The sequence below is a fragment of the Taudactylus pleione genome, unplaced genomic scaffold (genome assembly GCF_031769625.1).
Source record: "Taudactylus pleione unplaced genomic scaffold, aTauple2 ptg000129l, whole genome shotgun sequence".
NCBI lineage: Eukaryota > Metazoa > Chordata > Amphibia > Anura > Myobatrachidae > Taudactylus > Taudactylus pleione.
The window spans coordinates 14,237,922-14,263,124 of NW_028284531.1; the positions used below are offsets into that span (position 1 = coordinate 14,237,922).

The following is a 25,203-nucleotide window of genomic DNA, read 5'->3' on the forward strand; positions in this document are numbered from 1 at the left end:
ATGCTTTATCAAACACAGCTGTTAGCCACCATATCATCTGTGCAACAACGGGGAAAAATGGTCAATTGCACAAGAAAATTTGCAGAAGACTGTACACTCAGACATGTAGTGCTGTCCTTTAGAAGACGTTGCTGCTTTAGGCTTCACTATGTCATAAAAGCAGGATTTTATGTTTTTTTTTTTTTTTTCCCTCTTTCTTAAAGTTCATTGCCAATGGAGTGGTTGCCAATGGGAACAAGTGACACCAGGGATCCAGAGCGTGGGACACAGAGACCGGCTGCACTTTTCACCTCTCTCACTGGAAATTATTTTATTGAGATTGTTTACATGCCAGGGACACTTTCTTTTACCAAACAGGGCCAGGTCAGAGTACGGATCACCTCCTGTTGCATCTCAACCCTCTAGCCTTACATACAGATGGCGTGCTCTTCCTGGTGTGTAAAGCAGCATTATATAATACAAGTATGATTACATGCCATACTTGCTAACATGCAAAACAATTTCCAAAGGAAACTTAGGGGTTGAATCAAAAAAAAAGAAGAGAAAAGTGGGAGGTGTGGCCAACAGCCACCAGTCAGATTAAAGCTATTAGTTATAGAATGTACTAGATAAATGATAGCTAAAATCTGATTGGTTGCTTTAGGGAACACCTCAACTTTTTTAAACTTTAGGAACTCTACCTCTTTATTTATGTGCAGCACTCTTTAAAAGGATACTGTGGGGCATATTTATCACAATCCACATTTTTAATGCAGATATGAAATATTTTTCTTGTAAATTTGCAAAGTGAAAATTTATATTTTCATGTGTATTTACTAACAATCTCCTGCCAGGAGAGGGACTCAGATAAGAGCCTGTCCTTGCAAAGAGCTGGAGGCAGTGTGACAGCGAAACACTATCACACGGTTTCCTGGTTCGGGTCCCCAGCGCACATGCGCGGCTGTGTGTTTGTTGAATACTAATTTGATAATTATGCGAGTAGAGGAGAGTCTTCCAGACGTAAAACTGTCCTTGGAAATCAGGGATTGTTAGCAACTATGCACCGACCATCAACTGTACACTGAAGCTGGCCTATTTTTAAAGTACTGTGGACCTCATTCAGAGTCTCTCGCAAGATGAAATCGCTCGCTTGCAAAAAGGGGCCGGGTATGCAAATCAAGCGATCGCTCTTTGCGCTGTAAGGACGCCCTCTATGTCTTAGTGAGCGACGGCAGTTAGCATACGCTGGACTATAAAACCTCCCACCTGTCACTCGCAGCACATGTCATCTCTGGGAAGAGTCTGATTAATCGTGAACATCGTGGGCCAACGGAGCTGCTCGCAGCGCTTGGGGTTGACCTAACCTACCCCAAGCACTGCGAGCAGTTCAGGCTAAAAAACAACCAAGTCACGTGTGCAATGACGCTACTTTGCTAATTATGCACACCCATTAAGCGCCGTTCTGACGGTCAGACACGCCTGCGTTCGCACATCAAAACCCCTGTTCACAAGCAACTTCCCGTTACCACCCACAAACTGCACTGTCACTCAAGGCAGCGACCTGAAAGTGGCTTGCGAGCTAGCAAAATCAGATAGCAACGAATGACTTGCGCATGCGCCTGCGAATTATATTATCGCTCCCAGCGAGCGAGCGTGCCCTAGCGAGAGACTCTGAATGAGGTCTTGTGTGCAGGACCAAAATAATGCCTCAAAGTGAGTAAGATGATGTCAATACATATAGTAAAGCTCCTAGGAGCAACAGAGACTTCCATACACTCCAAAAGAATAAAATGTATAAGAAGTGTAAACAAACAGTTAAGAAATCTATTAAAAAGAAAAAAAAAAACACACACGCCACAGAAACAAGCTGAATGCTTGGCAAACCAATAGCTTACAAGTAACTTGTAGCTACAGAAGCTGAATTATGCAATGATAACTCAGAGCGACACAAGAAGCCTATGGCAATGGATCACTAAACGCTTGCCTTTCTGTGATTATCTCTAAGCAGCCAGAAAACTTCAGGAACTGCACCCACTGACCCCTCTCTCTTCCTCTGTAAATAAAAACCAAGCTGCCAAAACCAAACCACAATCACCTCTCTGGTATACATCAGCGCATAGTGTGCTTTTCCAAATGGAATGAACGGCTTTGATTTACTATGAATAAAATTAGAACTCTGGCCAAAGTCAATGAATTTTGGACACAAAGTCTACACAGATGTCTAGATCAACACTTCAAATGCAACATATTCAACAGCTGGATACAACGGACAACACAAATAAGCCCATGGAGCACGTAAACACGACAGATATCCCGGGTAAAATATGCCTTTTAATAACGGACAAGAAATTTAGATTCACCTTTCAAAATTAGCAAGCGAAGAATTGGGAAGGTGGCATCAGTTAGTGCAAAGAAACTGGATATAGACAAAAGGCTAAAGAACAAGAAACAATATAATGCTTCACACAAACACACATAAAAACCCTGTGAGGTGGAGAGAGGTTAGTTAGCAAGTTAATATGGATTCAAGCTAGTTGAAACAGTAAATAATTTTTTATTAGCCTAATGTCATCATTTCTCTACTAGGCCACTATATGTTTATGGGAAGGAGGAAAATAATCTTAATTGGCAGTACTTTACAAATGTGTCCGTATACAACTAGCCATAAGGCGCCATGCAATGCTAGACACCTGCTGTGAGTGAGCCGCCAGATCCCGTGCAACTCAGATTGTGCAGTGTGTCTTCTTTGCTTCTTTTTTTGACCAGAAATGTGTCGGATTTCAAAAGGATGTGACAAACCGCTTCAGGGGGCTGCACTGATTGATTTGATAAGGGAAACTTGTATATCTGTGTGTGTCTGAGTCTGTATACGAAGCACAGCAGACCTCGGCTTGGAAAAGAGCAGCGGCTGCTGCATCGTAGCACCGCATACAGATTCAGACTCCGTCGCACACAGATATACAAGGGTCGCATATCAAATTAATCAGTTTAATATGCTGAAGCTGATCAGTCGCATTTTCGGGTGAAAAAGATGCTTAGCGCAAGCAGAGTCAGACGGGACCTGGCACTCAGAGAGGGGCTGTTTAACACGACTGCAGCAATAGTGTATGAGGACACATCTGTATATGTAGCCAAGTGGTAAAAGGATTCTACAGGTGGTGATGTAAAATTGGATGACTGAACTGATGCTGGTGCATTACAAGTTGTTTTTCTAAACAGATGTCCTGAAATTTAAGCTTTTACAAATTTCACACTGTTTTTCTGTTGCTAACATGTAAAGCAGGACATGTATCCTATTTCAGGTACTGACGTAATACCTGCACCAGTCAAGGAGGTCTGTATTTCTATTAATCACTGGTTTTAGGCACAATACTCAAAATACATTTCCTTAGCTCATGTCTCCTGCATTGTTAACACTGGCATCATTCAGTTTCAGTGTTCAAGGCAGAGAAAGGCAAGCCAGAACTACAAATTGCAGCAGGTACTATTGCTGGGACTTGTAGTTCCAAAAATACTGCAGTGCCGCTAAGTAGAGACTGATTTCCAATGGATTCTCAGACTACATTTATTACAGACATTTTGAATTATGGAACTGGGTTTCTTATACTGTAAACAGCAAATAGGACAACTGAAGACAAATGCTTACCTTCTCCAGCTATTATCAGGTGGGGGGGAGAGATATACAGGTCCATATGGAGAGCTGTCACAGTGATTCATAGTAAAGGAAAAGCAGATGGCCAGTAAAACCTTACACATTGCACAGGACAAGACACAGTAATGAGCACAACTTTCTATGGTTTGGTTGGCATCCTGAACCAGGCCTCAGACACAGACCAGGCTTCTCCTGAAGCACAACAATGACTCCCAGAGCAATGAGCCTGGAATAGGAATCCAGCACATTATTCATTGGGAGCTAATCTTCAATTACTCTCTGTAACTAAATCTGTGTTAAGCACCAGAGCTGAACAAAAGATAGAATAGTAGTAATTTAAGATGCACAAATGAGAAGTCTAGAATGATTTCCCCCATTTAAGCTGAATAATAAACAGGTCACTTAAATTTAACTCCTAAATACTCATAAGAAAACAGCAGTGCAGGAAGCATCTTTTTCTGTAGTACTGTCATCTTTAACAAATGCAACCAATAATTACATGCAGAGTTTCCCATCTCTGGACATCTAACAGCATGTGGGTTAATTAAAAAGACTATAACCTAGTAATATTAGAGCCAGAGAAGTGGGAAAGACCTTGTGTGGTACATTTATTGCTCCCAGCCCTCAGGCCGAGGGTTGAACTTGCAGAAGACCATCATGACAGGCTTCCTGCAGACCACACAAACACCCTGACCAGATGGAAAAGTCTTAGTCATCAGCAAGAAAATATTTACGGTTTGAGCAATTATCTACTATCTAACACCATCCACTTTCCGTTTAAAAAAAAAAAAAAAGCTCTCAGCTTGGTTAAGAGATAGCTGTAGATATAGAGATATTATAGATTATATGGGCAGCACAGACTGTGTAATGGTTAGCGCAACTGCCTCACCGCAATAAGGTCATGGGTTCAATTCCCACCATGGCCCTAACTGTGTGGAGTTTGTATATTCTCCCTGTGCTTGCGTGGGTTTCCTCCCACACTGTGTATAGCACTGCGGAATATGTGTGCGCTATATAAATAACTGGTAATATTATATATATATATATACATACATACATACATACACACACACACACACACACACACACACAAACATATATATCTATCTATCAGTTGTATAGACCGACACTCAAATCCACATACATACAACTTGCCCAGGTGCCCCTCCAGTGATAACACATATACAGCACAAGAATGGATGGCACTCCGGGTCTCCTCAGTAATGCAAATAAACACAAAGGACGTAGGTAGCAGTCAACGTTTCAGAGCTCTTAGCTCTTTTATCAAGACTATGATTAAAGTGTCTTGATAAAAGAGCTAAGAGCTCTGAAATGTTGACTGCTACCTACGTCCTTTGTCTGTGTTTATTTGCATTGCTGCGGAGACCCGGAGTGCCATCCATTCTAGTGCTGTATATGTATACACAAACATACAAACACACACACACACACACACACTTGTTGAAAAAGATACACCAAGGAGCTCTGTAATATGTAGTACTAAATAAATAATGGTTAATAAATAAATAAAGAAGTAAGCAACCAAATAAGCCAAATTGCTGTTTGAATGAATTATCACACAAGATAACATTATGCGCCTATATGCACACATATGCTCCTCTGGAGAGAATGGATTTGCAGGTCATGATAGCAGTATCTGACAGGTGAAGCTGGGTGGACCGGAAGGGAGAAGGTTTCTTGGTGTATGAATGCTCTTGTTTTCCCATCCACACATACATATACCTAGTGGGGTTGACCTTATTTTTCATAATCATCTGAGGTGTAAGAAATTAGGCTTCAATATATATTCTAAAGCAGGCCTGGTCCACCTGTGGCTCTCCATCGGTTGTGAAACTGCAAGTCCCAGTATGCTTGACCAGCTGATCGGTGGGAGGGTATGCTGGGACTTGTAGTTTCACAACAGCTTGAGAGCCACAGGTTGGCCAGGCCTGTTCTAAAGGGACACATATTGCACCTGTCAGCTGCACTTTATAGGCAATATTAACCAATGTTAAATAAAACCCTTCATATAAAAGACACGATTAATTTAGGAAATAGATGAAGAGAACTGAGATTTTAGTCAAATGAAAGGAAAGGTGCAGGTAGGCAGACTGTAAAATGTAACAGCCGCACTCACTCTTCACAGAAACCGTATCAATAACTGCATTCTGCTTGAAATGTACCATGGACAAATGAAAACAGTGTGGGTCAGTTTGCTTTTTTCTCTTTTAAAAGACAATGAAAGAACTAAAAGTTGAAATACTAGTGTAAAAATAATACAGTTATAAGCACACAGACAGTACATGTGACATAGCCCATGTATAGATAGATAATCCAATTATAATATATTTCTATATTCTTGACCTGTTATTGTTCCAGCAAGGAATGGGTTACTGGTGAAGAACCAACACACACATTGTAAAACAGACAGGAAGGAAGAGTTTACTAAAGTCTGAGTGCATTCCCACTAAGGACTGCAGCTATGATGCATGGATTAGACTCTAGTTGTACAAACAAGGAGTGTCTTTGGCAATTCATATTTTATCTTTCAGAAAAAAAAACACTCCCACTCATTTCTATGTCAACACAGGCTGTAGATTGTGTTTTGTCTCTAAGAAAATTTCAAGAACTAGTCATCTGCAAGGCTATACACAGTGGGGCTGACATCTCCAGCTTGGGTGAAATACTTTCTTCTAGTATGGTTAAATACAGTATTTTCTGATGCCACTTTCTAACAGTCTATAGCATACAAGCCTTTATGCTCTGTATGGATATTCAGCATCTGACTGTAAAGGGGCCTATCCATTAGCAGATAAATTTGAACGATAAACGATATATCGTTCAGTCATTCAAGGTATCTGTCATGGATAGGCCCTGAATGATGACAGATGCGCACTCCCACGGCCAGGTTGTTACAGTACAGGTTGAGACAAATTGTGTCTTTCGTCTCTCCAACATGTTGGTCAATTATCGCTTATCGCTGACCGATATTACAAATATCGGTCACTTTATAAGCGGTAAACGACGAACGATATTTTTAATGAAAATTAATAGAAACATTAAAAAAAAAAAAAAATCCACTCCATGAATGATGTCATGCAATATCGTTCGTCGTTCGCAAAAATCTGTCATGTACATGACGGATATCTGTCTCCCGCAGCCCCAGGAATTTTCAAGGGATAAATCTTTTGTCTTTCATCATAGAGAAAGATCTGCTAATGGATAGGCCCCTTTACCTTCATGTATCAGGGAAATCTAACTAACATGTTTTACGAGTCTGCACAAAATAAATAAATAGACAACTTTCCCTAGAGCAAGGAAGTTAATAGTGTAGTCGTACCTGCTCAACATGCAGCATACCAAAGTCTGCCGACACACAACAAAGCCTTCAGCTCACAAGGGGTCCAGAAAATGAATTACGCTCTAGAAATGCACACTATGCTGCTAAATGTACTGTTTAATATGTCTTGTCGGAAAGGAAGAAAATAGAAAAAGCAGGATGTTTTTGTGAGAGACAGTACAACACACAATTTTGGAATGGGTCTTTACGAAAACTAAAAGCCAATTGGCAGTTACACAACCTGCTTTCTGATATACACACAGGTGTTTAAGCAGCAAGGTTCTCTTTTCATACAGTACAGGTTGAGTCTCCCATATCCAAAATGCTCGGGACCAGGGGTATTTTGGATATCGGAATATTCTGGATTTTGGAATATTTGTTTACCATATTGAAATGTTTTAGGAATAGGGCCCAAATTTAAACACATAATGCATTTGTTTTATATAACCTTATACACTCAGCCTGAAGTTAATTTTATACAATATTTTCAATAATTTTGTGGCTCAATGTACATACATGAAATTTAATTATGTTTCATATACACCCTATACACACAGCCTATAGGTAATTTTATACTTTATTTTTCATAATTTTGTACCTTAAACAAAGTTTGTGTACTTTGAACCATCAAAAAGCAAAGGTTTTGCTATCTCAGTCATGCTAAAAATATTCCGTATTTCGGAATATTTCGTTATGGGAGACTCAACCTGTAGTTGAATATACATTACGCAGGAAAGTACATTCAAAGAAAGACCATTTACAGAGTAGTGGTGGGGCAGGGAGGGTTAGGTTCAGGGTGTTGGTATCCTAACCCTGCCGAGATCCCGAGCACCAGCATCCCGTACCCAACCAAAGTCAACAGTATATGGTATAAAGATGCACGGCACTCCACCATTTGTAGAAAAATACAATGTGCTTATTAGGCTTAAAGCATAACCAAAGATATCAGCAATGTTTCGGTCATAGCTCTGCCCACATACATATATAAACACACATACACAGAGTCACATGGGATCTGGCACACAGAGAGTGGCTGTTTGACGCAAGTGCAAGTAAAGAAATGGAATGGTATTAGCGCTATCTTGAGATCTGTGTTGTAGATAGATTTGATCTTGTTCCCGGTGTATTCCGAAATATGTAACAAAATATAAAACTAATAGTGTGTAATATTGTTAAATGAAATATGTTATATTCAATGAAATTGAAAATGCACTCACCATTTGTAGGTGGTATATGAGCGTTGGACCAATTTCCACCGTGGTCCTTGGATCCAAAAGACTGATTTATGAAAAAATCAAATTGCTGTATTTTTTATAAAAAATACTTTTATTGGTCCATAATTGGTGTAACCTAATTTACAGCAATAATCTAAAAGGACATATAAGTTATACGATAAATAAATATATATATATATATATATATATATTTTTTTTTTTAAATATTTTTTTTAAAAAGTAGAAATAAAATATACTAAAATGAACATCATGTGTAAACAATACATTGGGTGTGCACACTATGCGAGTGTCATGCAAATTACTCAAAATTACCAAGATTGCACAATATACTTTACTCCATATCTCTCTTCTCACTCCTTTAGCTCTCTCCCACTGACACTCCTCCCTCTCTCCCCCTCCTCTATATTGCACTTTGTCCCATCTAGCTCTCTTGCCCCTTTGTATCTGCCCTACTGTTTCTCACTCTTTTGCCGCCTGTTATTTTTTATGAGAACTCGTGCTGTGATATGAGAGCAGCTAGCAGTGGAGACCTACTGACAGTATAGGTGGAGGGTTCCTCTTAGAGAACAACAGGATGCAGAGCAGGATCCCCGGTCATACCTGCAGCTAATGGCCTGATTCTGAGCTGTACACAGTTCTGCATATGGGGGACCCACTAGAAGACTCTCGGATGAAGTTCCATACAAATAGGTAAAGCTCATGTGTGGCGCAGACCTCATGAGACAATGGACCCCAGTTAGTGGTGGTAATGGTGTGGGGTGTGTTCACCTGGCATGGGTTAGGTCCGCTGGTCCACCTGAACACGTCACTGACAAATAACCGCTACGTAGCATTTCTTGATAACCATTTGAAGAATACATGGACTTCATGTACCTCCAAAACTATGGAATATTCCAACAGGATAATGCACATTGTTATCTGCACTAAGTTGTCCAGAATTGTTTGGAGGAGCATTCTGGGAGAGTTCTGACGAATGGTGTGGCCACCATGTTCACCAGACAATAACCCAATCGAGCATTTATGGGACTCCTGCACGTACAAATATCAGGGAGCTGTGGGAAACTATTCAGATGGCATGGATCCATGATTCCAGAGGTCTTCTGTCCACTTGGAATCATTGCCACTTCGAGTTGCTGCACTTAGCCGGGCTTGAGCTATCCCATGACTTTTGGCACTTCAGTGTACAAATAACAGGCTGATAGAGAGCTAGAAATGGATACCAAATACAGTGGCCACTGAATATCTCTCTGAGGAGTAGGAAAGACCCCCTTTCCACTTCTCCCACCCTTTGCTCTAAGGGGGTCATTCAGACCCGCTCGTGAGCGTCAGGACGCTCGCAAGCGGGTCGATGTTCCCCACTGCGCATGCGCACGACGGAGCTCGAGACCCGGGGAGCGACGGGCTTTCCATCGCTCCGGGTCTCGCACCAAAGGGGGCGTGCTGTCGATGTTGATAGACAGCACGCCCCCTTTGGTGGGCGTGCCTGCCAGACGGAGGCGTTCCCATGGGAACGCCTACCGCCTGAAGCCGGCCCCACTGACATCACTAGTGATGTCAGAGGGAGTGATTTTGGCTCTGATAGAGCCAAAATCACTCCAGGGCTTGTGGCAGGGAGAACCTACCGCAGGGTCTCCGTCGCAAGTCCGATGGTCGCGATGGTCAAGACCATCGCGACCATCATTATGGCCGCTCGCATATGCTGCGGGTGGTCACCCACAGCTATACGAGCAGCCAGGAGGCCGCTCCATTTTCATGGAGCGCTCTGGTCAGACCGTTCAGCTCTGAATCAGGCTCTAAAGCCTGAATTCTTAGCACGAGGGTCTCAAAACATTCGTTAGATTCTGGTCCATGTTCACAGGATAGAATCATGCGGTTGCTGCAGATTTAACAGCTACACATTTATGGTGCAAATCTAGTGGTTGCTCTACTGGATTGAGATCTGGTGACTGTCAGTATTGAACACTGTCATGCTTGAGATGCCATGTGCTTTGTGACATGGTAAGTTTTTCTGCTGGTAGTAGCCAATACAAGGTAAGTTGACTTTGACCAAAACGGGGTTGCATATAATCAGCAAAAATACTCAGGAAGTTTATGGCATTTAAATGATGCTCAGTTGGTTTTAATGGGTCCAGTGTGTGCCAACAAAACATTCCACAGATTATTAAACTGCCACTACCAGCCTGAACCGTTGACACAAGGAAGGAAGGATCCAAGTATTCATGTTGCTTGCATCAAATTCTGAGCCTATCAACTGCAGGTAACAGCAGAAAAGGATATTTGTCAGACTAGGCAATGTTTTCTCAGTCTTCCCAGTTTTGGGGAGCCTGTGCTCACAGTAGGCTCAATTTCCTGTTCTTAGTGGACAGGAACCTGGAGTGGTCTTCTGCTGCTATAACCTATGCATTTCAAGAATCAATGTGCTGTGAGTTCAGAGATGCTCTTCTGCATACCACTGTTGAAACACAGTTATTTGAGTTACTATCGCCACCTGTCAATATGAACCAGCCTGGACTTTCTCCTCTGACCTCTTACATTAAAAAGGCATTTTTGACAACATACCTGGCGCTGACTGAATATTTGCTTCTTTGTGCACCATTCTCTGTAAACTCTACTCACTTTCCAGATAAGATTTCTTCCCCATTCTAGTGCTTGATCTTAACAACTGCATCTCTTGATTATCCTTTTATGCATTAGATGCTACCACATGGTCGGCTGAGTAGATATTTGCATTGACAAGCAGGTATACAAGTGTACCTAATAAAGCGGCCACTGACTGTATACATGCAAATAGTTTGAAGGCTCTCAGGTTTTGCTGAGAGCAATTCTGGCCTCTGGTATGAATAAAACATACAAGGCAGCAGGGAGGCACTCACAGGCCTTAAACATATCAAATATATTACTCAACATGTCTGGCCTTTATTCCACAGGTTCTCAAACTCGGTCCTCAGGACCCCAAACAGTGCATGTTTTCCAGGTCTCTCAGAATCAAAAGTGAAATAATTAGCTTCACCTGTGGAGCTTTTAAAATATGTCAGTGAGTAATGACTACACCTGTGCACCTGCTGGGTGACCTGGAAAACGTGAATCTGTGTGGGGTCCTGAGGACAGAGTTTGAGAACCACTGCTTTATTCATTCTTTATTTATTGTGCCCAAAGCACCTGATTTGGATGTAATTACCCTCAAATTAAATCTGAAAGTCTGCAGTTAAAGCACATCTTGTTTGTTTCATCTCAAAGCCATTGTGGTGGTGAATAGAGGCCAAAATATTAAAATTCTGTCAATGTCCCAATATTTATGCACCTGACTGCATGTACAATTCTAGATACATGGCTTTATGGTAGTTTGATTGCAGTCCAGATGTTGACCATTTGAAACAGATTTCAATTCTGACATTACAATCTTACATTTGTTTTTTTTTCAATTAATCCAAAGATAGATTTTCAGTGGGCAATGCATATTCGATTTACGCATACGACTTGTGTTGACCTATGGGTTAACAATGTAGGATAATGATGCATCCTGCACACATTTCACATACCATTTCCTGCAAGCCATAATGCCAGTGATCCTGTTACATGTTTCCTGTGCAAACCCTGCAAGTCTTTTCTCTTAGCGTGTATACTGTTCTTCTCACAGACAGCTGGCTCAGAGAATTGCTAATATAGAAATATCATTCCACTAATCTTTTCAGTCCTGACCATTCACTTTCATCCCTCAGATTTATTATGCATTATTTATATAGCGCACACAAATTTACGCAGAGGATATTTAGTCATTCATATCAGCCCATGCCCAGTGGAGTTTACTATTCCCTATCGACAGTCCCAATCACACTGACATACATACACACTAGGGTTCATGTGTGTCAGAAGCCAATATATAACGGGTTGGGTACACAATCCCGACGGTGGAAATACCAACACATGCAGGTAAGTAATCTAACCCTAACCCTCCTTTCCTGCAGCCTAACCCTCCTCTCCTGCAGCCTCTCCATATAACATACTATCTACATATTACCCCTCATGTTCCTGGCTAGATCTGTAGAACCTGCTGTACTGTGTATCTACTGCATTAACCCAGTGTTACAATGCAAATCATTCTACCAGGTTAATAAACCAATTCTGGTTAAGTTGTTCATTGTGTGGACTGACCTCCATTACAAACTGCTGGCACCTATATCAACACCATAGGATCAGCCAGTAATAAGTATGTACTATAATAGGGTTGCATTATTCCCATGCATTCCCTTTGGGCCCGATTCAGAGATGTACTCTAATGCAATCGCAACTGCGATCTCTCACGGATCTCAATTGTAAAATATGTTAATGATTTACTTGCTGTCCAGTGTTCAGAGACGCCCACTGAGAGCGTCTCACATCCACCGCTCACTCACGAAGCCGGAAACATGGAAAGCATATTAGGCAGCCATCAGACTTCAGAGCAAAATCTAGCATGCACAGACACAGCGGGTCTCCAGACATGCAGAGGGTTTCCCTGCTCTGAGCAAGAACACAGTGGCTAATGTATGGATGGTGAAAGGAGCATTTAAATGATCCGACATGCCAGCGTTATACTAATCCCCCCCGTTACTTTTCCCAAACACTGAAATCTTGTCGCTCACTCTGCAAATGAATCCTGTGTCTCTGATCGCAAATCAATCGCAGTGCGGTTTACATGCATACACAATGGCAAACAATCGCTCAATCTGCATAAATATCGGCATTGCGTCCATCTCTGAACCTGGCCCTTTATAGTAAAGCAATGTTCTTGGGAAGCCGATGGACGGTTTAGGGTTCGGCACACCCCCGGGAGTTTAGGGTAAAGCTAGGGGAAGGGAAGGTTAGTGTTCGGCCCCCCTGGGGGGAGGTTAGGGTTAGGCACCCCCCGGGGGACTTAGGTTTAGGCAGCGGGGAAGGGAGGATTAGGGTTAGGCACTTGGGGGGGAGGTTAGGTTTAGGCACCCCTAAGGAAGGGTTAGGGGGTAGAATTAGGTTAGTTAATACTGGCCGGCGGTCAATCATACTGAATCCGTTCTTGGGGACTGTGCACATTGACAGTGATCAGCAGGAAATGGTGGTGTTTTTATTTTTAAAAAGGTAAAAATGAGGGAATTTAGGGCCTGATTCGGCTTGGATCGCAGTTGCTAATGCGCACGCACATGCATCGCAGTACACGAGCCGACCAATTCGATCGGGACTGCGATCAGTGTGACTGGAAACCCATCGCGGAGTGATTGACAGGAAGTGGGTGATGATGCAGGTGTGGTCTGCGAAACGCAGGCGTGCCAGGGCGTTTGAACACTGTTGCAGGGGCGTATATAAATTAGCCACTGCGATGTCCTACGCAGCCTGAGGCCTCATAGCATGCGATGAAGTTAGAAATTTCTGAGTAAGCTTGTGAAAGTGTGCGTAAGGCTGCGATGGTACTCGATTGTACAGATGGTTTTGCAGCCTTGCTAAACATTGAGGATATGTGTAAGGTAAAGTGGGCGTTCTTATGTTGTGCTGCGATGGCATAGCGATTGCAATGAATTAGCATACTATCGCAATTGAACGTGCGTAATAGCTACTGCATTTGCGATCAGTAGTGAATCAGGCCCTAACCCTTAACCTAACCCTGTAATGTATATATTGTGATTGTTGACATTCACAATGTCAACATAATTATGCTGACATTATGTTCATCTAGACATATTGAATGTCCACAAATTCACCATTGATCTTTCGGCCATGTTGACAATCTGAATGTTGACTTTTGGATCATGCCGACATTGTGACCACATCGACATAATGGCTACCTACCCTGGATGAGTAGTGAGGCAGGCCAACTTGGCTGTAAGCAGATTATACAAGCACCTTGAAAATACTCTTTATACTTCAATTTAGAAAAAGGAGGAAGGACGTTCTCCAATTGGGTGATAGTAATTATTAATTTTTTTTTCGCTTTTTCCTTTTAATAATTAAAAAGGCCAGTGGGAGTTCAAGCCGAAGGCGACTAATCAGTGACCTGAATAGCTGCCTATGAATTAACAATACAAGCCATTATTAGACTAAACAGACTGATTTACTTTAGACACATATACACTCTATATTAAACAGTTTGGTGTGAGCATTAAATTATACTTTATATTTATGGGGAGAAAAAAAAAATATTAAGACTGTTACATGTTTTCAAGAACACAGTCCTTATAGGAAAAGCCCTCAGCAGTTCCATTAGCTCCCTGTGAATTTATTTTTTTCCCAGCCCTTCAGAAGCCACATCAGAAGGGACTGATCCTTCCATGCGCCATTCAGTCTGACAAATTTATTTCACTCCCTTACCTCTAATTTTATTGCCGCACGGTATCAAGTCACCGCAGCAATCCACTAAACAGGTACTGTATGAATGAGCAATGCAAGCCAGTCATATTTACCAAGCAAACAGTATGCCTCATTTGAGAATTGCATGTTCCAACACACACGCACATATTAGGAGAAAATGAGAGGTTACCAGTTAAAACATGGTGTTAAAAACCATGATCCAGCCCATAAAAATTAAGAAATCTCATAATAATTTAAAGACCTCTGCAATAAATCCCAGAAAATTAGATGAATCATTTATTATGCCATATTCGCCTGTCTACAGCCCAGCGCTATGCTAAATGAAAACACAAAAAAGCCTAAAACACTTTCATATAATATATATACAGTCAGGTGCATAAATATTGGGACATTGACAGAATATTCATATTTTGGCCTCTATTCACCACCACAATGGCTTTGAAATGAAACAAACAAGATGTGCTTTAACTGCAGACTTTCAGATTTAATTTGAGGGTAATTACATCCAAATCAGGCGAACGGTGTAGGAATTACAATGGTTTCTATATGTACCTCCCACTTTTTAAGGGGCCAAAAGTAATGGGACTATCAACTCAAAAGCTATTTCATGGACAGGTGTGGGCTATTACCTCGTTATTTCATTATAAATTAAGCAGGTAAAAAAGGTCTGGAGTTGATTCTAGGTGTGACATTTGCATTTGGAATCAGTTGCCGTCGACTCTCAATATGAGATCCAAAGAGCTGTCACTATCAGTGAAGCAAGCCATCATTAGGCTGAAAAATCAAAACAAACCCATCAGAGAGATAGCAAAAACATTAGGTGTGGCCAAATCAACTGTTTGGAACATTCTTAAAAAGAAAGAACGCACCGGAGAGCTCAGCAACACCAAAAGACCCGGAAGACCACGGAAAACAACGGTGGTGGATGACAGGAGAATTATTTCCCTGGTGAAGAAAAACCCCTTCACAACAGTTGGTCAAATCAAGAACACTCTCCAGGAGGTAGGTGTATATGTGTCAAAGTCAACAATCAAGAGAAGACTTCACAAGAGTGAATATAGAGGGTTCACCACAAGATGTAAACCATTGGTGAGCCACAAAAACAGGAAGACCAGATTAGAGTTTTCCAAACAACATCTAAACAAGCCATTACAGTTCTGAAACAACATCCTATGGACAGATGAGACAAAGATCAACTTGTACCAGAGTGATGGGAAGAGAAGAGTATGGAGAAGGAAAGGAACTGCTCATGATCCAAAACATACCACCTCATCAGTGTAGCATGGTGGTGGTAGTGTCAAGGCGTGGGCATGTATGGCTGCCAATGGAACTGGTTCCTTGTATTTATTGATGATGTGACTGCTGACAAAAGCAGCAGAATGAATTCTTAAGTGCTTCTGGCAATATTATATGCTCATATTCAGTCAAATGCTTCAGAACTCATTGGACAGCGCTTCACAGTGCAGAGGGACAATGACCCGAAGCATACTGCAAAAGCAACCAAAGAGTTTTTTAAGGCTAAAAAGTGGAATGTTATGCTATGGCCAAGTCAATCCCGTGACCTGAATCCGATTGAGCATGCATTTCACTTGATGAAGACAAAACTGAAGGGAAAATGTCCCAAGAACAAGCAGGAACTAAAGACATTTGCAGTAGAGGCCTGGCAGAGCATCACCAGGGATGAAACCCAGCGTCTGGTGATGTCTGTGTGTTCCAGACTTCAGGCTGTAATTGCCTGCAAAGGATTTGCAACAAAGTATTAAAAAGTGAAAGTTAGATTTAGGATTGTTTAGTTTGTCCCATTACTTTTGGCCCCTTAAAAAGTGGGAGGCACATGTAGAAACCGTTGTAATTCCTACACCATTCACCTGATTTGGATGTAATTATCCTCAAATTAAATCTGAAAGTCTGCAGTTAAAGCACATCTTGTTTGTTTCATTTCAAAGCTATTGTGGTGATGAATAGAGGCCAAAATATGAAAATTCTGTCAATGTCCCAATATTTATGCACCTGACTGTATATGATTTCTCTACTGCGAACATTCACTAATGGAGTGTTATATCCACTCCACCTTCTGCAGCCGCAGCCAAGGCCCAGAAGCAGTAAACATGCAGAGGAATCTTTACATTGTCTTCAGGCTCTGTAGTAGTTTGAGAAAAACTTTAAAAAAAAACCAAACAACAAAAAAACAGTCTTTTACCCAATAGGGATCCATGATTCCTTTTTGTTCTTTGGGGCAGCCAGCTCTGAAGTGCTGACCATTCAAGAACAGGCTCATTATCTGACTGCGCCTGCAAACAGCACTTTTCTGACCTCTTGTTCACAGATATGTCCTCACTTGTCTTTGCTGCAGTCGCGCCAAACAGCCCCGTGAGACTTTGCTAGCGCCGGGCGTAATTTATTGCAGAAAATGTGTCTAAGCCGCAATGCGATGAGACTAAGATGCACCAGGAGATTGTGCTCAATAATTTGATAGGTGACACTTGTAAATCTGCGTGCGACGGAGTCTCTCAATCAGCATTTGTAGTACTAGGATGCAGACCAAGTTCCATTTTCAGTGTCACAAATCAATCAGCACAGTCTCCTGGTGCGTCCTAGTCGCTTTTTCAGAACAAACTACGCCAGCATAGATGCACGACACCTGACGGCTCACTCATTCCAGGCATGTTGCACTGCATGGCGTACTGAGGCTAGATGTATGAGGACACATCTGTATAAACATGGTTATAACCAGCAATGGATAAACAGAGTCTGGGCACAATAGCACTGGCAATTAGTATGAAAAAATAAATTCTCAGCTCAATTTAATATCCCACACTGCTAACAAATCAGTACTCAGTTACTAGTCACTCTATGTCACAGGTTCTCAAACTCGGTCTTCAGGACACCAAACAGGTCATGGTTTCCAGGTCTCCTCACAGAATTGCAAGTGAAATAATTAGCTCCACCTGTTAATATGCATCAGTGAGTAATGAATACACCTGTGCACCTGCTAGTTGACCTAGAATGTGACCTGTGTGGGGTCCTAAGGACAGAGTTTGAGAACCACTGTTCTATGTGATCAATATTTGGAACTCAGCTTTTACACAAAAAGAGAACACATTACATTTTACAGGCTTACCTTATAGGAAGGCTATGAGCAGGCGGGTGTGTGTTCATCTGACTTTACTACATTCCATTTTTTGAGTAATCAAAGAAAAGGAGATGGATTCTCACATAGAAAGCAAGATGTCTGTGAGAAGGTAGGATGCTTAATTTCTATCATCATTGCAGCTTCATGAATTTTGTATCAAGAATCCTTGAATGAATATCCATATTTACCCCTTTTAACAGTCACAAAAATAAGGAACACACCATAGAAAAATTATGAAATGCGAAATCAGTTTACTGCTATTTTTAGGGATAAGCAAAAATTGTCATACTAGGTAAACACAATGAAAGTACATTCTGGGATCAACTCTACTATCCGCGATGTGCTGCGGTTGCGCACATCACAGGAGAGCAACATCGCTCATTTTACCTGCAAAGTGCCACCGTTACAGGCATTGCCAGGATAGTATTAACTGAATTGCCCCATGTATGTAACAATATTTCCCCTCATGCTCGGTCCAGTGCTCTAGCCTCTATCACCATCTCTGGACCACATTGCCACATGGACTTGTGTTGCCCACTGTCTGCCTTTCACCCAGGGTCGTGCACTCCACCACACTGAAACCTGGTCTGGTGCCTCTAGTACTTTCACCCTCCAGGACCCTTGATGTCACCTTGCTCTGGTAACTTTTCATCAGTTACCCTCCTTAATCCTAGTTCCCCATCCTCTGTATTATCATGGACAGCTAGATCCATTTCCCTCATTCTGTCAAATATTTATTTTCTGCAAGAATATACAAATAAGTTGTTTAAATATCATACAATGTGATTTCCGGAATTTTTTTGTTCAGATTCTGTCTCTCCCAGTTGAAGTGTACCTATGATGGAAATTACAGACCGCTCTCATCTTTTAAAGTGCAACAACTTGCACAATCAGTGGCTGTCCAAATAGTTTTTTGCCCCACTGTGTGTGTAATATATTTTATATATTTATATATATATATATATATATATATATTTATATATATATTTATATATATATTTATATATATATATATATATATATATATATATATAGCAGCAGACAGGTGGACCGGCACTCTGCTAAACCACAAGTGAGGTGCTCCTGTGCCAGCTAATATAATGCATAAATATACCAAGGAAAGGAAAGAAGCGGCACTAGGAGTCTGTCAGCAGAATTTAATTGTGATCCTTCACAATACAGGAAACCAAAGTTTCGGGGCTAAATACGCCCCTTTGTCAAGGTTGACAAAGGGGCGCATTTAGCCCTGAAACATTGGTTTCCTGTATTGTGAAGGATCACAATTAAATTCTGCTGACAGACTCCTAGTGCCGCTTCTTTCCTTGGTGTATTATATATATATATATATATATATATATATATATATATATATATATATATATATATATATATATATATACACACATATACATACATACACACACAAAGTCCGGCTCTCCCTGTGTATAATGTACACCATGCGGAGTGCCCGCACAATAAATAGCACAAAAACTTAACAAGGTGCAGCACTCCAGTCTCACAAATAAAGGTGGCCATACACGGCACGATATACGTGCCGATGCGACGGCACAGAAGCTTACCTGATATCATGCTGCGCGCTCCCGCGGGATTGTATATCGCATCCCCAGATCCTCCCGCAGGTTCATCTGATCTGGGATGCGATATACGATCCTATTCAAATGGAGGAGTGGGGAGCCGGCATATCGTGCAGTCAGCGGAGACAGCATGATCCATCTGCTGACGGATCGGCAGTCGCCCTACACGGTGCATCGCACGGTGTATGGGCACCTTTACACTGACGAAAGTCCCACGAATACATAGGCACTGAAACGTTGCTGTATAATATATTTATATACATTTTTTTTTATTATTTCCTTCCACCACCATCACCTCATCGCTACCTTCTACAATACAACCCCTTCCCATCCCTCATTATATCCTTCCAGTCTAACCACTCTGTTCTACTTCTTCTGTGTCCTTCTCTTCTGGTCTTCAACATGCCCAACACTTCAACATTTACCTCTACTCTAGCACCACTTCCTCCGTCAAGAATGCACTCATCCCATCCATCCTCAAAAAAATCCTCCTTCAACCCTAACTACCACCCTATCTCTCTCCTCCCCTTTTGATCCCAAACAGTCCATAGACATTACCCTTACCAAGGTCACCAACAATATTCTCACTGCTAAATAGAAAAGTTATTTATTCCTACTTATGCTTCTGAACTTGTGTGCTGCTTTGACACTATGGACCACTCTTTGCTCCTAAAAGCCCTCCAGTAAATTCCATTGGTCTGGCACGGTCCTCTTTTGATTGTGTCCCTACTTTCTCTGTCTCTAACGCCACATCCCCCTCTCCTTTTACATATGTGTCCACAGGGGACCATTCTCACCCCTTTACCTTCTCATTGCCCAATTCTTTCCTTGGTGATCTCATCAAATCTTTCAGCCTCCAATTCCACCTCTAACCTAATATCATCCACATTTACCTTCCCTCCAGTTGCCCCCTGCTTCCTCCATTCTTGTATATCCAATGGTTTATTTGCCATCTTCATTTTGATGTCCCAGCACATTTTTTAAAAACGTAATATGTCTAAAATTGAATTAATCATCCTCCTATCTTCTCACCTACAGAACCCATTCTCCATCTACAAAAACAATTCCTTCTTCTCTGTCCCACAAGTTCGTTCCCTGGGCATCATCCATGCTTTCTCCCTGTCCTTCACGGCACACATCCAGTTCCTCTACCAATCATGCTGCTTCCACCTTTGTCATATCGCTAGGATCAGACCCTCTTCTCAATGGACGTAACTAAGACTCATGCACTCGCTGGTTATCTTATGTCTGGAATATTGTACTTACCTGCACCTATAAAGTCCTCCCTGCATCTCCAGTCTTATTTCCATACACTCATCCCATCACCTCTGCTCTAATTACCCTCCTACCCTCCAGGAGTTCTGCATCCCACCTCAAGAACCAACACCAAGTCAGACTATCCACCAGACTCCAAATTTTCAAACACATTCTATAAACCAACCTTCTTATAAAAGCCTACTTTTTTTTATTTAAGGAAACTAAGTAATAAATTTACGTAAACTGCAGCATACGAAGCAGTAAATAAACCCAGCAGTATAAACCTTACCTCATTAATACGTAACAATGTGTACAGGTTAAAAAAAAAAAAAAACTTTTCTACAACAAATAAAAGCAAAAAATAAAACTGCATATTACCCATTAAAAGAAAAATGCGTGTGTAAAATATTAAATAAAGCTGTTCAGGAAACTATAGATGCAAGTGGAATGGCACAAAACTAAAGTTACAACCATCTGTAACAAAAAAATAAAATAAATAAAATGTCTCTAAGCCATGCCGTAATGGGATAAGTGCTCGCTGCAGTAAGAGCTATTCTAATGAGCTGGCATCTAGACAAGATCTCATTGTTTACATGGAGTGTAACAAGCCCTAAGGAGAGGTGAAAGAATAAAACCACTGAAAGAGCACCAGCTCTACAGCCAGCTTCATCTTGACCTTGTCTACAACTTTAAAGGATATTTGACGTCCGTGCTTCTCTACAGGTCTGTGATGAGGGGAGTGCAGGCGGTTACGGGAAGCCCTCTCCACCAGGCCATTGTGCCTCATGCCTCTTATGTTATCCGTGTGGTGAAAGGAAGTCTGTGAAATAGAGAAGCTACATTAGCAACAAATATTAGAAGCCACCTTTCACAAATAAACAAAAACAATGTTTGTCTTTTTAATCTTCATACTAAACTTCATCAACAAAAGAAAAATGCAAATAGGTCTTCACAAAACCTTCAACAAAATTATCTCTATCTATCACAGGGGCTCTGCACTCATCATAATAACTAACAATAATAATAAACAGTGGGATTTTGGTTCACTTTACTGCAAGTCCCTACTCTATTGCTCAGAATTATAACATAGAAACACCCTCAGGCTACCTCAGTGTCAAAGTCAGGGTTGTACTAGCTGAGCAGGGGGCCAGTAACCCCGGTGGGTCCCAATTACTGGAGCCTCCGCCCCCTTACCTATGTAAGCTGGGTGCAGCCTGCACCCTACCGGCAGCATTGCTGATTCTGCTGCTTGCAGATATGCGGAGCTGGAGGGGGGGAGAGAGAAGGAGTTCTAGCAGCTGGGTGCGGCTAAACAAGCCGGGGCAGGGTTAAACGGTCCAGTTCTGCCACCGAGCCGACTGCAGAGTCAGACATCATGGAGACAGGAGGAGGACCTACTGCATTCTCCAGTATTCGACTGAGTGTATAATGAACTGCTGGACTGAAAGTTATAAGGGAGGGGGAACCCTAAAGTTGGGTACACATTAGAAGATGTCGCACGATCCGGCGGATCAGGCAGACATATTGTCCACATCAGCAAATGTGCACCCACTATGGCCAAACATGCGCTACCGCAGGTCGTCCATCGGGGATGTTCCGCCGGCCTGCATGTAGGACCGACAGAACAACCCAGCTGCCGATGCCAGGCAGGTGAAAGGAGCAGGTGCCCAACATATCTAGCGGAGGGGCACCGGATCGCGTAATGTGTACCGGCCGTCCGATATGTCGGCCGTCGCATCAATGGATACACACATTGGTAAGTGTGTACCCAGCTTTAGTCTGTGTGCATGTGTATGTTCGACATTGCTATGATGATGATGAATGTGCCCCACCCATTCATGATGTATGTAACGCAGGGGATAGCACTGATATCTCCTGTTACATTGCACCTCCGATAGCAGTGTGAAAATGTACATCGTCCTGAGATGGTGTGCTTCCCTGTATATGTTCACAAGCTGTCATTTCAGATCCCTCCCCGCTGTGTCCCCACTGCCTCCGGCTCCATCTCTTCCACCGTGCTTCCTCCCTTACTAGACAACCAGCTGAGCTGGCTGAACCTGAACCAACTAGTTCAACTGGGTTGAGATGGATTTGCCTACATATGGGTCCGCGTCTGTTGTGTGGCGTGCTTTCACTCAGTCTCTCCTACTCCAACAAAATGCGCAAGCCCAGGATGTGTAATGGAGCACGCACAGTTTGAGCAGCGGCAGCAATACTCTCCAGAGCTGCAGGAACACTTCCGAAAGCTTGTAGCTCTGGGGTAATGAATAGCCTCAGTATTTAAAGGGGACTTGCTGTTTATCACAGCAAGTTCATAACTTAAGTTACACTTCGCATATTTTTAACATGATGTATATGCCTCCATGTTTCTCTGCGAGTTGCCGATCCTCTGGTACTTATGCAAGCAGCTGTAAGAGTAAGTTGCAGCTTTCTATGGCATTTTTTTGTGCACGTGTGTTTTTTTTCGTGCAGTGCAAAAAGATGCAGTCTTCTTTCAGTTGTATGGTTGACTTGTAACTGCATATGATTAGTGGTCTGAGGAATGGCCGTGTAGTCAGAAGAAAAGTACAGTAAAGCCATGTTGTGTACATGCACTTGCAGCTAAAATGGCCTGGGAAAAGTCGCAAGCATAGCCACCTGGGGGTCTGAGTAGGCAGGTTCCTCAGCCCTGCACCTCCAGTTGCAATCCAGCCGCATCTCAAACAAGTACACAGTGTTCTCCCCACGCTTTTTTTGTAGGGCGGTCCTCCTGGTAAAAATCCCCCACTGCCCAGCAGTTGAGCTGCACTGAAAACTAGTGGCGGTGCAGCAGGGCACGCACCCTCCGCTAGTGTCCCCAGGGCCCCACAAGAGTAGGGCAGACAGCAGTGAGTAGCGGTCTGCTCTACACAGAAACAAACACACAGCCGCCAGCGGCAGCTGTGTGTTTGTCACAGCAATGCAGCCAGCCAATGAGAGTCATACAGACTCTGATTGGCTGCCGCGGCCACGGAGGGGGCAGGCTGGAGCTCACTCATGAGCTCCCATTCCGGCTCCCCCCGCAGCGGTTGATGAGAGAGATGTCATGATGTCTCTCCCATAGCTCAGAGCGGGCAGGGAGCAGCGGACAGCGGCGGGAGCGGGGATCAGGTAAGTTGTCTATTTTTATTTTTATTTTGTGAGTATGCGTTACTGTATAAAGGGGGCTGCTACTGGGGGCACTGTATAAACGGGGCTGCTACTGGGGGCACTGTATAAACGGGGCTGCTACTGGGGGCACTGTATAGGGGGGCTGCTACTGGGGGCACTGTATAGGGGGGCTGCTACTGGGGGCACTGCAGAAGGGGCTGCTACTGGGGGCACTGCATAAGGGACACTATTTAAGCCTGGGGTACTGCATAAGGGACCAGTCTGCGGCACTATTTAAGCCTGGGGGCACTACATAAGGGTCCAGTCTGGGGGCACTACTTCAGCCTGGGGGCACTGCATAAGGGCAAAGCTAAACTACAGGGGGCAATGCATAAATGGAAAAACTACAGGGGGCACTGTATAAAGGGCACAAATACAGGGGGCACTGCTATGGGCACTTTTGACTGACAGCCAGTGGGGGAGCAGCCTGAGACCCCTTCCCAGCGCGCATAATTGCGAAGGCCCCCATCCGGCTACTTTTTGATGCCACCTGACTAGAAAAAATTTCTGGGGAGAACACTGAGTACATGAAAGGGAGGTATTTGCAGCTGCAAATTGGCAATTACAGCTTTGTTTCAACAGGTCACAGAAATGTGATTTAAAAAAAAAAAAAGTTGCAAATTGCTATTCTGTTTTGTCTCACTCTGTATAAAGGTGGGTACATACTTAAACGATAACGGCCCGATCTGTAATTTCCAGTCAAATCGGAAACGAGAAATCGAGCCTATTATTAAGTGTGCATGCCTGATTTGTGCGCTTCTGCAGTAGCAGGAGACAGTGTCTGGTCAGCCCTGCTGCAGGGTCAATAGAAGATTTCACCAACGATACCATGCTGCCGAAGGCATCCTGGCAGGATAGATTGTGCTGCAGTCCACCCCTGCATCGTGCAGTGTGTATGCACTGCACGATGCAGAGTCCCGTCCGCCCATCGAATTGGCCATCTACAAACCCATTACTAGTGTGTAACCGGCTTAAGGGGGCGAGTGTGTGTCTCACCAGAGGAACCCGCATTTTTTATGCGCACCCCCCTGAACAGGTGAAAAGGTAGGGAAAAATGTTGGGACACAGGCCCTGATTCAGAGTTGGATGCTCCGACAGAGCGCTCGTTCTGAACCAGGGCGGATTTTTTGTTTTTTTTGTTGCTACCCACAGCTAATGCGAGCGGCCAGGATGATGGTCGCGATGGTCAAGACCATTGCGACCATCGGGCTTGCGACGAGACCCTTGTGGTAGGGTCTCGTGGAAGCAAACCCCAGAGAGCTTTCGGCTCAAACAGAGCCGAAAGCTCTCCCACTGACATCATTTGTGATGTCAGTGGGGCCGCCCCCAGATGGTAGGCGTTCTCATTGGAACGCCTCCGTCTGGGCAGCCACCACCCCCAGCCCACCCACCAAAGGGGGCGTGCTGTCACTCAACATCGACAGCACGCCCCCTTTGGTGCGAGACCCGGAGCAACGGATTGCCCGTCGCTATCAGAGTCTCGCGCATGTGCTCTGGACCACCATCGACCCGGTTGCAAGTGC

At 43.0% G+C, this 25,203-nt stretch overlaps 1 protein-coding gene across 2 annotated transcripts in view; it reads right to left on the minus strand.

Annotated features, from left to right (window-relative positions):
• The window catches only part of LOC148523652 (CREB-regulated transcription coactivator 3-like), a 121,669-nt gene that overhangs the window by 50,480 nt on the left and 45,986 nt on the right, over window positions 1-25,203 (minus strand). For both annotated transcript variants that reach the window (XM_088472860.1, XM_088472859.1), the window contains exons 3-4: window positions 21,213-21,332; window positions 3,626-3,687 (exon numbers count right to left, since the gene is read on the minus strand). In XM_088472860.1, coding sequence (XP_088328986.1) covers window positions 3,626-3,687; window positions 21,213-21,332 — 182 coding nt within the window. The remainder of the gene's footprint in view (window positions 1-3,625; window positions 3,688-21,212; window positions 21,333-25,203) is intronic.